Source organism: Epinephelus lanceolatus, chromosome 20 (assembly GCF_041903045.1).
Source record: "Epinephelus lanceolatus isolate andai-2023 chromosome 20, ASM4190304v1, whole genome shotgun sequence".
Classification (NCBI taxonomy): Eukaryota; Metazoa; Chordata; class Actinopteri; order Perciformes; family Serranidae; genus Epinephelus; species Epinephelus lanceolatus.
In genome coordinates this window covers 20866728-20882629 of record NC_135753.1, presented here as the reverse complement: position 1 = coordinate 20882629, position 15902 = coordinate 20866728, and the positions used below count along the sequence as shown (strand labels likewise).

Sequence of the window (15902 nt, the reverse complement as noted above, 5' to 3'; positions counted from 1 at the left end):
CAGTCTACCTTTATTCTTCACAGCCTACACACACAACTCTCTGGTCTGTATTTCAGTCTGGATTTACATCATATTTTATTCCATTTACACACAGGTGAAGGACCAAGTGGAGAAACAGACAGGCAAGAACTACAGGGTATACAAAGCAGTTAAATACAGAGATCTGCATCTGTGTGGAGGAACCCACTACCTTATCAAGGTACATAATATTGTGATATTTGAAGAAAAAAAAGTTTAAAAGCCTCAGATGTGTCTTTGTATAATATTCATGTTGAATTCATTGTGACATCCAGTTGAACCTAATGTCATGTTAAAGTCATGGCAGGACAGTAAACACCAGTTAAACACCCCTGATGGTAGAAGATCTTCACTGTTCAGCATCACAAGATCCAGATGAATTTATTTGTTTACATGCACAATTTTCCTCTCTTTTTTGTGCAGGTTGATGTTGGAGAGGACTACGATCATCTGATGGTCGTCCAAGTAACTGGGACGCAGTTCCCAACTTCTCCATCACTGCGTGGTGTAGAGCAGCACAAAACAAAAGACGACCCCCTCGTACCTTTCACCAACTGACACACAGTTAAACACTTACAGGCTGCAGTCTCATGTTAAAATGCTCTGCTTCTTTATTCTGAAATGATCTGACATTGATTTTAAATGTATTAACACACAGAGGTAAAGACATTTGATGGTGGGTAGCAGCAGGTAAATGCACTGCCTTCTAAAAAAATGATAAAGATTAAAACATTAAAAAATCTCTATGTATTTCTTGTGGTTCTTATATGCAGCACTTGCTTTTTTATACAGTCTGATTCTAAATAGATGTCGTCTTGGATGGAAGAAGTTGTTACAAAAAAAATAGAATAGAAAGAAAATGATAAATGAAAGCATGCACTGCACCTGCAGTTTACTGTTTTTCACCCTCAGTTGAAATCAGAAATATAGAGGCACTATTTTGGTTTGTGTATGTTCAGCAGCGCAATGTGCAAAAGGATGTGGTGAAAGGTGAATATATCCTACATCAACAGGTGTGTGGTAACTATGAAATACTCTCTCAGTCAGTAAATCACATCACTGGTCTCATGGCTCTGAAATAGCTGTGCCAAACACAGTTAAACATGACGACAACCTCAGTAAACTAAAAGATTTAAGTCAAGCAAATGTCTGAACAAGGTCTGGATGGTGTAGACGATTACAGTGGACTGAAGCTATTTTACCAGTAATTCTAATGTATCTCACCTTGTACATGGTCACATGGTTTAATAATGAATGCTACACAGCAGCATTTATGTGTTTCACACAGGAGATGCTTTTCCAAAAAAATAAAAATAAAAATTAAATAAATAAGTTAAAAATTGGGGGGAAAAAGAAAGAAAGAAAAGTCTCAATAAGTGAAAGGAAAACATAAAAACACTTTTTTTGGTTGTATTATGTTAAATTTTAAGGTTTGGGATTTCTTATTTAAATTTCAGGTACATTTTTATTATACATGAATATAACCATAATTAGAACTCAGTCGACCTGAGGCCTGTACAACAAAGCAGGATTTGGAGTTAACGAGGTAACCTCAGGGTTAACTCTGGGTTTTCAGTACTACAAAGCTGGTTCTCTTTTTACCGGGATAAATCACCATGGCAACTTATGCTGAACAGCTAACCTCCTCACATTTTAAGTGAGTGTTAATTCCCTCAGTTTAGGACCTCAACTCTGCAGGGAGAAGAAGCAGTATTTTACCTGCTTGGGGGGGACTTACACATGTCCAGGACCAGGGGCCAGGTGTCAAAATCCACCTATGCTCTGACCTCTTCTCCAACACACTTATATTCCATTGCGATTGTTGCGATGCATTTCTGCAGCTGCGAAACAGTCATCTGTGTGCTTCTATAATGGGAAACATTGCACAAAAGGAGTTTTTAAATGTTTGTGGAAAGAGCTAAGAATAGTCTGGGAGAAACAAATTATCCCAAGAGCATGGCGTAGGGCAAAGAGCTAAGAATAGTCTGGGAGAAACAAATTATCCCAAGAGCATGGCGTAGGGCAGGCTGTGTCCTCATTCCTAAGGAGAAGGAGTCCGTGGACCTTATATTAGCCAATTCCAGATGATTTCTCTTTTGAATGTAGAGGGGAAGATTTTCTTTAGTGTAGTAGTGCAGAGATTAGCTAGCTACCTGGAAAGGAATAGCTTAATAGATACTACGGTGCACAGGGCAGGAATACCAGGGTGTTTAGAGCATACTAGCATGATCTGGCACCAGATTCAGGCAGTGAAGATTAAATAAAGGGACCTGCATGTAATATTTTTAGATCTAGCAAATGCGTTTGGTTCAGTACCACATAGCCTCATTTGGACTGCGTTTGACTACTTCAAAGTGCCACAGGTAGTTGTTAACTTAGTGAAAGCATATTTTCAGGATATTAGGTTGTTTCTAAGTACGGCAGGTTTCACAACAGGTTGGCAGAGGCTAGAAATAGGTATTATGGCAGGGTGTGCAATTTCTCCATTAGCATTTACTATGGCGATGGAAGTAATCATCAGGGCTTCTAAGTGAGTAGTAGGTGGGAAGAGACAGCAAAATGGGGTGCATCTTCCACCAGTTAGGGCTTACATGGATGACATGACACTGGTGACCACAACAATGCCGTGTACAAAGAGGCTACTAGAGTGGGACTGCGGGAGGAAGTGGGAGAACCCGGAAAAGGCCCACGCTGACACAGGGAGAACATGCAGGCTCTGCACATAAGGACTCCCCCACCCTGGTGTTCAAACTCCCCACCCTGGGTTTCAAACCAGGTGGGGAGTAGAGAGAAGTCCACTAGCCGCTAGGCTAATTTGGTAAACTACTACAACGACACACCCTCCTCCTGCTTGGATCAGCTCGCCCCCATGAAAACAAAAACCGTCTCATTCACTCACTCTGCCCCCTGGTACACCCCTGCACTTCGCCAAATGAAGACCCGGAAATGACAACCGGTTTATCAGTCCACCTCCTGGCCTACACCGACCACCTACAACAATACAAAGATGCACTCAACGCTGCCCGATCCACCCACTACTCTCACCTCATCCACTCTGGCTCCAGCAACCCCAAGGATCTGTTCTCCACCATAAACTCCCTCCTCAAACCACATGACAACACCTCCTGATCATTCACCTCTGAAAAGTGCCAATCCTTCTTAACATACTTCCAAACCAAAATAAACACCATCTGCAGTAACCTCAACACCTCCAGGATCCCTCCCATCTCCCCGCCTGCCTCACCACCCATCACCATTCAGCCTCTGTCCCACTTCTCTCCAGTATCCCCAGCACAGTTAACAACCATCATGACCGGAATAAAAACCTCCACCTGCACTCTGGATCCCATACCATCCAAACTTATTAAGGACTGCCTCCCTGTTATCTCCCCACTCATTACTGGTATTATTAACACCTCCCTCAGCTCTGGTTCTGTCCCCCAAACCCTCAAACTGGCTGCCATCACACCAATCATCAAAAAACACGGTTTAAACTCTGACAATCCAAGTAACTTCCGCTCCATCTCCAATCTCCCCTTCCTGTCAAAAATCCTTTCTTGACAGGAAGGGGAATTGTTCTGAGTTGTGAGCTTTCGCCTCACAACTCCCACCTCACCTCCAATAACCTGTTTGAATCTTTCTCATCCGGTTTCCGTTCAAAACACTGTAACAGCCCTCCTGAAAGTCACCAATGACCTCCTCCTCTCCTTAGACTCCAGACACCTCAACATTCTCATCCTCCTTTACCTCACAGCAGCATTTGACACCATCAATCACTCCATCCTGCTCTCCCGACTGGAATCATCTCTCCACATCACCGGCACAGCACTCTCCTGGATTCACTCCTACCTCACCAACCGACACCAGTTCATCAGTATAAACAACTGCACCTCCCCCACTGCTCCCCTGTCCCAAGTTGTCCCCCAGGGGTCAGTACTTGGTCCCCTCCTCTTCATCCTCTACATGCTCCCCCTTGGCATGATCATCCGTCATCACAGCCTCCAGTTCCACTGCTAAGCCGACGACATCCAACTGTACATCTCCAACAAAGCCATCACCCACTCCACACTCACCAACTGTCTCACTGAAATAAAATCATGGATGCAAACAAACTATCTCCAACTGAACAGTGACATCCTCACTGACCCCACATCCCGCACCAAAGCCACCCACAACCTCTGCCTCACCTTCGATAACTGCACTCTGTCTCCCTCACCACATATCCGCAACCTAGGAATCATCTTCGACAGCCAGCTAAGGTTTGACCACCACATCAATCACATCACCAGGACTGCCTTCTTCCACCTCAAGAACATCGCCCGTCTCTGCCCCTCACTCACCTTCTCTGCTGCAGAAACCCTCATCCATGCATGTATCACATCCAGACTGGACTATTACAACAGCATCCTCTATGGCTCATCATTCAAACTCCTCAATAAACTTCAACACATCCAGAACTCCGCTGCCTGCCTGTTCACCCACATCCACTCCCGAGACCACATCACCCCTGTCCTCCAAAACCTACACTGGCTCCCCATCACACATCACATACAGTTCAAAATCCTCCTCCTCACACACAAAGCACTCAACAACCAGGCCCCCTCCTACCTCACACACTTACTCCACCACCACACCCCTTCCCGCGACCTCCGCTCATCCGAAGGAAATCTCCTCTCACTACCTGCACAGACCAAGACCTGAACCGAACCTGGGTGGACAGGGCCTTCTCCATCGCTGCCCCATCCCTCTGGAACTCACTCTCCAAACCCATCCTTATCTGCACATGCCTCCCAACATTCAAGACCAAAAACTCACCTTTTTAAATCAGCTTTTAATGTATAAGTTTGTGTGTTAAAGGAGCTAAGTCTACTACTACTGAGGTATTTGACCAGGGTTGACGTGCCTGTTGCTGGACACGCTATGCTACCTTCGTTATCCAAATGCTTAATCAGAGTCCATGTAGCTTCTTGCGTTGCATCACCGTAACATTTATTCCACAAGTGCATGGCAAAGTCCATCTGTTACATACACATTCGTCTATCTGTACAAAACACACAAACAAAACTGTAGCGTTCCGCACCATTGGGGTCAAAAACCATTTGCCCTTCCGGGCCAAACACCTGATGACCATAGTGAGGTCACATCCTAAATACCTGAACTCACCAGGTGACAGTACAGTGCCCCCCAATGCCGACACAGTGAATTACACAGTTAAACACAAAACCTCCCAATAACATATTTGGCTCCTATATTGTGTGTTTTATACTTTTTTATTGCTGGTTTTTATTCTGACTTAGCTCTATTTTATGATTTTTAAAAAACTGTAAAGTGTCTTTGAGCATTTGTTAAAAGCGCTTACAAATAAAATTTACTTATTTATTTATTTTTAATTTATAAAACGTAAAATGCTATAGGCTTGTGCTAAAAATATTAGCATTTTGTATTTGTGGGGAAAATATGTCCAGCAAAAGACAAGTTCTTTGTCTGTGAATGCTGCGAGTAATAACGAGGCTGATTGGAAAGTGAACTAAATATTTTATTCTTGTAAAAGCACGACTCTCTCTCACCCTCTGCTTCACACCTGTATTATTCTTACTGAAAGAACATTGGAAAACAGCCTAAAAATGTTGCCTTAATTCTCAGAATAGAGAAAGTTTTTATTGGACCCGACAAAGAACAAAGTTCAGATTTGAATGTTTCCTGCTATCTGTGGTGTGGCTAGTTGTTTGCCAAGCATTGTGAGAGGGCTAGCTGCTTCCAAAGAATTACACTGAAATCAATGAATGACAGAAATTAAAGCCACCTTCCAGTCTGAGTCCAAGGGTGGTCACACAGTAAATAGATTAGTTGATCAGTAAGGAGAGATGTCTGACCAGTTTTGAAAAAGTGAATTCAGAGTTATCAAATGTAAACAAGTGTTGCTTTTCTTTTTATTGAATCTGATTTGTGAAATAGCTGCAGGTGTTTCAGCTGGCAGGCGGTGTCAGAATAGGGTTGGACAAAGACATTTTACCACAGAACAAGGACGTCAAGCAAAACAAATCAGTGCTATAAGATTTTGTACCAGCTAAACAGCTGCTGTTGACCTTGATTATTTTATGATCTTAAGATAACACCATCCTGTCTGAAGCTGTTTCCGTCTGCTTTATATTATATCATATTATATTTATATTACATTCTGCTTTATATTATATCATATTATATCTATATTACATTCTGCTTTATATTTATCATATTATATTTATATTACATTCTGCTTTATATTTCCACAGAAGAAGGAAGTCAAATAAATCTAATCTCACTGTTAGGTTTTGACTGACTCATGCTGAACAGTTAAATATTATTCAGACACACAGAAGTTTCTTATTGCAAATACAGTATGTCATCTCTTAAATCTATTTTATTATATTTTCTGGGCTCAGCCATGAAGACTTGGGTTTGAACATCTACAATATAGGTGTGATGCTCAAACAACATGAAATGGAATGACTTGTTTAACCTGAAGGTCACTTCAATAATAAAGTTGATTTAAAAAATGAACTTCAAAGGGGTTGAAAAATAAATTTACCTGAAAGCCAACTATTAACCACAGTTTAATCTGATCTTCTGATCTCCAGTGCATTAAGGGCCTTTCTCAAGGATGTGTCAGTTTTCATTTTAAATGCTGCTGCAAGATGCAACTTGATGAAGCTTCACTAATAATTTCTTGTAACTCAAAAAGTTTCATATGTTTCAGCTGTTGACAAACCTACTGAAATCGTCTATTGCTCTTACAATGGCAACTTTGTCCTTATGTTCCTACATTTATTTTGTACACCTGTACTGTAGCTCCACCCACAACATCAGGTATCAGAGCCACCCTCCAGTCTGAGTCCAGGGGTGGTTACACAGTATAAATATATGTGATAACCAGCTGAAAATAAACACTTGAGACACGTAGAAGCAGACAGTCGACTCCTCTGTTAACTTCAACAGACCTTGTGACAATGGCTACGAATATGGGAGAATGGAGTGAGACAAAGGACGCCACTGAGGAAATTCAGAAGATTTGTGATCAGGTGAGTTTCAGTCTACCTTTATTCTTCACAGCCTACACACACAACTCTCTGGTCTGTATTTCAGTCTGGATTTACATCATATTTTATTCCATTTACACACAGGTGAAGGACCAAGTGGAGAAACAGACAGGCAAGAAATACAGGGTATACAAAGCAGTTAAATACAGAGATCTGGTTCTGTGTGGAGGAACCCACTACCTTATCAAGGTACATAATATTGTGATATTTGAAGAAAAAAAAGTTTAAAAGCCTCAGATGTGTCTTTGTATAATATTCATGTTGAATTCATTGTGACATCCAGTTGAACCTAATGTCATGTTAAAGTCATGGCAGGACAGTAAACACCAGTTAAACACCCCTGATGGTAGAAGATCTTCACTGTTCAGCAACACAAGATCCAGATGAATCTATTTGTTTACATGCACAAATTTCCTCTCTTTTTTGTGCAGGTTGATGTTGGAGGAGAGGACTACATTCATCTGATGGTCGTCCAAGTAACTGGGACGCAGTTCCCAACTCCTCCATCACTGAGCGGTGTAGAGCAGCACAAACAAAAGACGACCCCCTCGTACCTTTCACCAACTGACACACAACCTGTTTCAACAGTTAAACACTTACAGGCTGCAGTCTCATGTTAAAATGCTCTGCTTCTTTATTCTGAAATGATCTGACATTGATTTTAAATGTATTAACACACAGAGGTAAAGACATTTGATGGTGGGTAGCAGCAGGTAAATGCACTGCCTTCTAAAGAAATGATAAAGATTAAAACATTAAAAAATCTCTGTATTTCTTGTGGTTCTTATATGCAGCACTTGCTTTTTTATACAGTCTGATTCTAAATAGATGTCGTCTTGGATGGAAGAAGTTGTTACAAAAAAAATAGAATAGAAAGAAAATGATAAATGAAAGCATGCACTGCACCTGCAGTTTACTGTTTTTCACCCTCAGTTGAAATCAGAAATATAGAGGCACTATTTTGGTTTGTGTATGTTCAGCAGCGCAATGTGCAAAAGGATGTGGTGAAAGGTGAATATATCCTACATCAACAGGTGTGTGGTAACTATGAAATACTCTCTCAGTCAGTAAATCACATCACTGGTCTCATGGCTCTGAAATAGCTGTGCCAAACACAGTTAAACATGACGACAACCTCAGTAAACTAAAAGATTTAAGTCAAGCAAATGTCTGAACAAGGTCTGGATGGTGTAGACGATTACAGTGGACTGAAGCTATTTTACCAGTAATTCTAATGTATCTCACCTTGTACATGGTCACATGGTTTAATAATGAATGCTACACAGCAGCATTTATGTGTTTCACACAGGAGATGCTTTTCCAAAAAAATAAAAATAAAAATTAAATAAATAAGTTAAAAATTGGGGGAAAAAGAAAGAAAGAAAAGTCTCAATAAGTGAAAGGAAAACATAAAAACACTTTTTTTGGTTGTATTATGTTAAATTTTAAGGTTTGGGATTTCTTATTTAAATTTCAGGTACATTTTTATTATACATGAATATAACCATAATTAGAACTCAGTCGACCTGAGGCCTGTACAACAAAGCAGGATTTGGAGTTAACGAGGTAACCTCAGGGTTAACTCTGGGTTTTCAGTACTACAAAGCTGGTTCTCTTTTTACCGGGATAAATCACCATGGCAACTTATGCTGAACAGCTAACCCGCTCACATTTTAAGTGAGTGTTAATTCCCTCAGTTTAGGACCTCAACTCTGCAGGGAGAAGAAGCAGTATTTTACCTGCTTGGGGGGGACTTACACATGTCCAGGACCAGGGGCCAGGTGTCAAAATCCACCTATGCTCTGACCTCTTCTCCAACACACTTATATTCCATTGCGATTGTTGCGATGCATTTCTGCAGCTGCGAAACAGTCATCTGTGTGCTTCTATAATGGGAAACATTGCACAAAAGGAGTTTTTAAATGTTTGTGGAAAGAGCTAAGAATAGTCTGGGAGAAACAAATTATCCCAAGAGCATGGCGTAGGGCAGGCTGTGTCCTCATTCCTAAGGAGAAGGAGTCCGTGGACCTTATATTAGCCAATTCCAGATGATTTCTCTTTTGAATGTAGAGGGGAAGATTTTCTTTAGTGTAGTAGTGCAGAGATTAGCTAGCTACCTGGAAAGGAATAGCTTAATAGATACTACGGTGCACAGGGCAGGAATACCAGGGTGTTTAGAGCATACTAGCATGATCTGGCACCAGATTCAGGCAGCGAAGATTAAATAAAGGGACCTGCATGTAATATTTTTAGATCTAGCAAATGCATTTGGTTCAGTACCACATAGCCTCATTTGGACTGCGTTTGACTACTTCAAAGTGCCACAGGTAGTTGTTAACTTAGTGAAAGCATATTTTCAGGATATTAGGTTGTTTCTAAGTACGGCAGGTTTCACAACAGGTTGGCAGAGGCTAGAAATAGGTATTATGGCAGGGTGTGCAATTTCTCCATTAGCATTTACTATGGCGATGGAAGTAATCATCAGGGCTTCTAAGTGAATAGTAGGTGGGAAGAGACAGCAAAATGGGGTGCATCTTCCACCAGTTAGGGCTTACATGGATGACATGACACTGGTGACCACAACAATGCCGTGTACAAAGAGGCTACTAGAGTGGGACTGCGGGAGGAAGTGGGAGAACCCGGAAAAGGCCCACGCTGACACAGGGAGAACATGCAGGCTCTGCACATAAGGACTCCCCCACCCTGGTGTTCAAACTCCCCACCCTGGGTTTCAAACCAGGTGGGGAGTAGAGAGAAGTCTGCTAGCCACTACGCTAATTTGGTAAACTACTACAACGACACACCCTCCTCCTGCTTGGATCAGCTCGCCCCCATGAAAACAAAAACCGTCTCATTCACTCACTCTGCCCCCTGGTACACCCCTGCACTTCGCCAAATGAAGACCCGGAAATGACAACCGGTTTATCAGTCCACCTCCTGGCCTACACCGACCACCTACAACAATACAAAGATGCACTCAACGTTGCCCGGTCCACCCACTACTCTCACCTCATCCACTCTGGCTCCAACAACCCCAAGGATCTGTTCTCCACCATAAACTCCCTCCTCAAACCACATGACAACACCTCCTGATCATTCACCTCTGAAAAGTGCCAATCCTTCTTAACATACTTCCAAACCAAAATAAACACCATCTGCAGTAAACTCAACACCTCCAGGATCCCTCCCATCTCCCCACCTGCCTCACCACCCATCACCATTCAGCCTCTGTCCCACTTCTCTCCAGTATCCCCAGTACAGTTAACAACCATCATGACCGGAATACAAACCTCCACCTGCACTCTGGATCCCATATCATCCAAACTCATTAAGGACTGCCTCCCTGTTATCTCCCCACTCATTACTGGTATTATTAACACCTCCCTCAGCTCTGGTTCTGTCCCCCAAACCCTCAAACTGGCTGCCATCACACCAATCATCAAAAAACACGGTTTAAACCCTGACAATCCAAGTAACTTCCGCTCCATCTCCAATCTCCCCTTCCTGTCAAAAATCCTGGAACGTGCTTTCGCATCACAACTCAGAACCCACCTCACCTCCAATAACCTGTTCGAATCTTTCTAATCCGGTTTCCGTTCAAAACACTGTAACAGCCCTCCTGAAAGTCACCAATGACCTCCTCCTCTCCTTAGACTTCAGACACCTCAACATTCTCATCCCCCTTGACCTCACAGCAGCATTTGACACCATCAATCACTCCATCCTGCTCTCCCGACTGGAATCATCTCTCCACATCACCGGCACAGCACTCTCCTGGATTTACTCCTACCTCACCAACCGACACCAGTTCATCAGTATAAACAACTGCACCTCCCCCACTGCTCCCCTGTCCCAAGTTGTCCCCCAGGGGTCAGTACTTGGTCCCCTCCTCTTCATCCTCTACATGCTCCCCCTTGGCATGATCATCCGTCATCACAGCCTCCAGTTCCACTGCTAAGCCGACGACATCCAACTGTACATCTCCAACAAAGCCATCACCAACACCACCCACTTCACACTCACCAACTGTCTCACTGAAATAAAATCATGGATGCAAACAAACTATCTCCAACTGAACAGTGACATCCTCATTGACCCCACATCCTGCACCAAAGCCACCCACAACCTCTGCCTCACCTTCGATAACTGCACTCTGTCTCCCTCACCACATACCCGCAACCTAGGAATCATCTTCGACAGCCAGCTAAGGTTTGACCACCACATCAATCACATCACCAGGACTGCCTTCTTCCACCTCAAGAACATCACCCGTCTCTGCCCCTCACTCACCTTCTCTGCTGCAGAAACCCTCATCCATGCATGTATCACATCCAGACTGGACTATTGCAATAGCATCCTCTATGGCTCATCATTCAAACTCCTCAATAAACTTCAACACATCCAGAACTCTGCTGCCTGCCTGTTCACCCACACCCGCTCCCGAGACCACATCACCCTGCTATCTTGCCAAGCATTGTGAGAGGGCTAGCTGCTTCCAAAGAATTACACTGAAATCAATGAATGACAGAAATTAAAGCCACCTTCCAGTCTGAGTCCAAGGGTGGTCACACAGTAAATACATTGGATAACCAACTGAAATGAAACAGAGAGACACGTAGAAGCAGGCAGTCGACTCCTCTGTTAACTTCAACAGACCTTGTGACAATGGCTACGGATATGGGAGGATGGAGTGAGACAGTGGACGCCACTGAGGAAACTCAGAAGATCTGTGATCAGGTGAGCCTCAGTCTACCTTTATTCTTCACAACCTCCACACACAATTCTCTGGTCTGTATTTCAGTCTGGATTTACATCATGCTTTATTCCATTCACACACAGGTCACGGGTCAAGTGGAGAAACAGACAGGCAAGTGCTATAGGGAATTCAAAGCAGTTAAATACAGGAATCTGCATCTGATGGGAGGAACCCACTACCTCATCAAGGTAAATGATATTCTGATATTTGAAGAAAAAAAAAACTTTGAAAGCCTCAGATGTGTCTTTGTATAATATTCATGTTGAATTAATTGTGACATCCAGTTGAACCTAATGTCATGTTAAAGTCATGACAGGACAGTAAACACCAGTTACACACCCCTGATGGTAGAAGATCTTCACTGTTCAGCAACACAAGATCCAGATGAATATATGTGTTTAGATGCACAATTTTCCTCTCTTTTTGTGCAGGTTGATGTTGGAGCAGACTATGATCATCTGATGGTCGTCCAAGGAGCTGGGACGCAGTTCCCAACTCCTCCATCACTGAGCGGTGTCAAGCAGCACAAAACCAAAGACGACCCCCTCGTACCTTTCACCGACTGATCACACAGCCTGTTTCAACAGTTAAACACTTACAGGCTGCAGTCTCATGTTAAAATGCTCTGCTTCTTTATTCTGACATGATTTGACTTTGATTTTAAATGTGTTAACACACAGAGATAAAGATATGTGATGTTGGGACGCAGCAGGTAAATGCACTACCTTCTAAAGAAATAACAATGATTAAACATAAAAAAAACTCTTTATATTTCTTGTGGTTCTTATGTGCAGCATTTGTGATTCTATCGTTAAGTCTGATTTCTACAATAGATGTCGTCTTGGCTAAACCTTAACACAGATATAGATTTTTAACATCCTTATATTGTGAGATCTGATCACACAAACCAGGAAACATTTTCTTGCTGTCAGTTACTTGACAGGTGTCCTGGAGGAGGAAAATTAATTTCATACATACTTCTGAGATTACTAAATGAGTGTGGTGCATCAAAACGAGGAAATACAACAAAACTAATTCCTGTCTGCAGCCTTTCCTGAACAAAGCAAAGACAGAGAAGGTTTATAGTCTGCAGGCTGCCATCAGCTCTGTGAGGCTGCACTGAGGCACAGTCGTTCCTTGAGCTAAATGCTAACATGCTCACATTGTCATGAGGATTCATCTGGGTTGAGTTTTTTGCCAGTTCACCCGACTGTTGTTGAGATATTTCAGATATTTCAGTCAGCTTCACTCCATGTAGAAAACACTGGGTTCCTTTTTGTACAATGTTTCTCATTTCAAAAAAGCACACGGTGTTTCCACAGAAGAAGGAAGTCAAACAAATCAAATCATTACTGTTAGATTCAGTGCCAGCTAAATAGCTACTGTCGACATTGCTCCACGACCTTCATTATTTTATGATCGTACAATAACACCATCCACCATCTGCTTTATATTATAGGTGTGGAAAATCAGAGGATCCACTCTGACATCATATCTTACACAGATTTGTGTAATAGGGATACAACTCAGTGTTATTAACCTCTTCTACGGTCATGGAGTCTTTACAAACTCATGCTGTGCAGTTAAACATGATTCAAACCAACAGAACTTTATTTAAACTTCCAGTGGAGATCCCAGAATTTCTAAATATGTCAGGCTGAATTTGGGAAAATGTGTATAAAATCATGCACAGGACATTTAAAACTTGTTCAATTGTTTGAATGTTGCAGCCAGAGGCCTCTTCCCCAGTCACTGAATAATATAATCAATAATATTGTTCATAAACACAATATAGAAATGTCAAATATACGCCTACTGATTCATAAACAATCTGAACACTAGTTTATCATTTTAAGCCATAATAATATATAATATTACAACATCTGTGCTGCAGTTTAGTAACTTACAATGAGCTGAAAATACTGCACTGATTAAAACACCACATTGTACCATCTAGTTTATATGATCACTTTAAAATGTTCATATAGTAACGTGATTTTGCTCTGCTGTATTTACACCTCATTACATAATAACATGCGTTCTTTTGTGTCAGCTATCAACCACAGTGTGAGCTGATCTTCAGAGCATTAGTGGCCTTTCTCAAGGGCCTCTCGGTGGTGGAAATAAAGAGGGGCAGGGCACTCAGAATCAGTCTGCTGGTACGGTATCGAAGACAATTGAAGCCCACTAATTTTAGTTTGAGGTGCTTAAACAGACAATTGGAAAGCATACTATAATATTTAGCTCTTGTAAAAGCACGACTCTCTCGCCCTCTGCTTCACACTTGTACTTTTCTTACTGAAACAACATTGGAAAACAGCCAAAAAAAACCCTTTTAAATCTCAGAACAAATCTTTTAATGTTTCCCACGATCTGGGGTGTGGCTGGTTGTTTGCAAAAGCATTGTCAGAGTGCCAGCTGCTTCAAATGTAATTAATGAATGATAGAGATTCAGCATCAGAAAGGCCTGCACCTGAAACCATCTTGTCCTTATGTTGTGGCAGTCTTTCAGTGAAAGTTGAGTGTTGAATTTAGAAGCTACACTGTGACAGTAAATGACAGTAAACATACGACATTCTCACAGCTGGTCTGTTGACACAAAATTAAATCTTAAAGCAACATGTTGGTTTGTAAGACTGAAAAAAACGGGAATTAAAACCTGATGTGACAGATTCTTATCTGTATGTAAGACTCAAAGACTTGATGGGCAAATATGGCTGATAAATGCTGCTGCAAGATGCAACTTAATGAAACTTCACTAATAATTTCTTGCAATTCAAAAAGTTTCAAAAGTTTCAGCTGTTGACAAACCTGCTGAAATCATCTATTGCTCTTACAATGGCCACTTTGTCCTTATGTTCCTACATTTATTCTACTATTACTGTATAAGAAATAAGAAATGAGTGATACTGGCACAGAGCAATACATCACATTTCTTCACCACAATCATGTGAGGGCTGTGGCTACACCTGTACTGTAGCCCCACCCACAACATCAGGTATCGGAGCCATCTTCCAGTCTGAATCCAGGGATGGTTACACAGTATAAATATATGTGAAAACCAGCTGAAAATAAACACTTGAGACACGTAGAAGCAGACAGTCAACTCCTCTGATAACTTCAACAGACCTTGTGACAATGGCTACGGATATGGGAGAATGGACTAAGACAATGGACGCCACTGAGGAAACTCAGAAGCCGTGTGATAAGGTGAGCTTCAATCTACCTTCATTCTTCACAGCCTCCACACACAACTCTTTGGTCTGTATTTCAGTCTGGATTTACATCATGTTTTATTCCATTCACACACAGGTGAAGGACCAAGTGGAGAAAAGGACAGGCGAGAACTATGGGGTTTACAGTTAAATTACAGGTAAATGATATTCTGGTATTTCAAAGGATACATTTGAAAGCCTCAGGTGTGTCTTTGTATAATATTCATGTTGAATTAATTGTGACATCCAGTTGAACCTAATGTCACGTTAAAGTCATGACAGGACAGTAAACACCAGTTAAACATCCCTGATGGTAGAAGATCTTCACTGTTCAGCAACACAAGCTCCAGATGAATTTGTGTGTTTCAGATGTCCAATGTTTCTCTCTTTTTGTGCAGGTTGATGTTGGAGCAGACTACGTTCATCTGATGGTCGTCCAAGGAGCTGGGACGCAGTTCCCAACTCCTCCATCACTGCGGGGTGTAGAGCAGCACAGAACCAAAGACGCCCCCCTCGTACCTTTCACCAACTGATCACACAGGCTGCAGTCTCATGTTAAACTGCTCTGCTTCTTTATTCTGAAATGATTTGACGCTGATTTTAAATGTATTAACACACAGAGATAAAGATATTTGGTGTTGGGACGCAGCAGGTAAATGCACTGCCTTCTAAAGAAATAATAACGATTAAACATAAAAAACCTCTGTGTATTTCTTGTGGTTCTTATATGCAGCATTTGATTTTCTTTGTGAAGTCTGATTTCTTATATAGACGTTGGCTTGGTTGGAAGAAATGGTTATAAATAAGTAAAAAAAAAAAAAATCCCTTTAGTTCACA

At 41.8% G+C, this 15902-nt stretch overlaps 2 protein-coding genes and 1 pseudogene across 4 annotated transcripts in view; all 3 read left to right on the top strand.

The window, feature by feature from the left end:
* The window catches only part of LOC117264473 (cystatin-A3-like), a 28293-nt gene extending 27564 nt beyond the window's left edge, over positions 1-729 (top strand). The window contains exons 2-3 of one of the 2 annotated variants that reach the window (XM_033638433.2): positions 95-199; positions 442-729. In XM_033638433.2, coding sequence (XP_033494324.1) covers positions 95-199; positions 442-576 — 240 coding nt within the window. In that variant the 3' untranslated portion in view covers positions 577-729. The remainder of the gene's footprint in view (positions 1-94; positions 200-441) is intronic. The other variant, XM_033638432.2, reaches the window with a different exon arrangement.
* Positions 730-6919: 6190 nt separating this feature from the next.
* Positions 6920-7859, top strand: LOC117264900 (stefin-C-like; annotated as a pseudogene). Its single transcript, XR_013488254.1, has 3 exons — positions 6920-7076; positions 7179-7283; positions 7526-7859. The product of XR_013488254.1 is annotated as a stefin-C-like (transcript).
* A 3793-nt stretch (positions 7860-11652) lies between these two features.
* On the top strand, positions 11653-12621 carry LOC117264902 (cystatin-A5-like). Its single transcript, XM_033639216.2, has 3 exons — positions 11653-11831; positions 11934-12038; positions 12282-12621. The coding sequence occupies exons 1-3, from the start codon at positions 11760-11762 to the stop codon at positions 12414-12416; spliced, it is 312 nt and encodes a 103-aa protein (XP_033495107.2). The 5' UTR covers positions 11653-11759; the 3' UTR covers positions 12417-12621.
* Positions 12622-15902: the final 3281 nt, after the last annotated feature.

Excerpts from the sequence above, each read along its gene's own strand:
- LOC117264902 (XM_033639216.2), top strand. The coding sequence starts at position 11,760 with ATGGCTACGGATATGGGAGGATGGAGTGAGACAGTGGACGCCACTGAG. Across the intron at positions 11,832-11,933 it reads CTCAGAAGATCTGTGATCAG|GTCACGGGTCAAGTGGAGAA; the intron begins GTGAGCCTCAGT and ends ATTCACACACAG. Across the intron at positions 12,039-12,281 it reads GAACCCACTACCTCATCAAG|GTTGATGTTGGAGCAGACTA; the intron begins GTAAATGATATT and ends CTTTTTGTGCAG.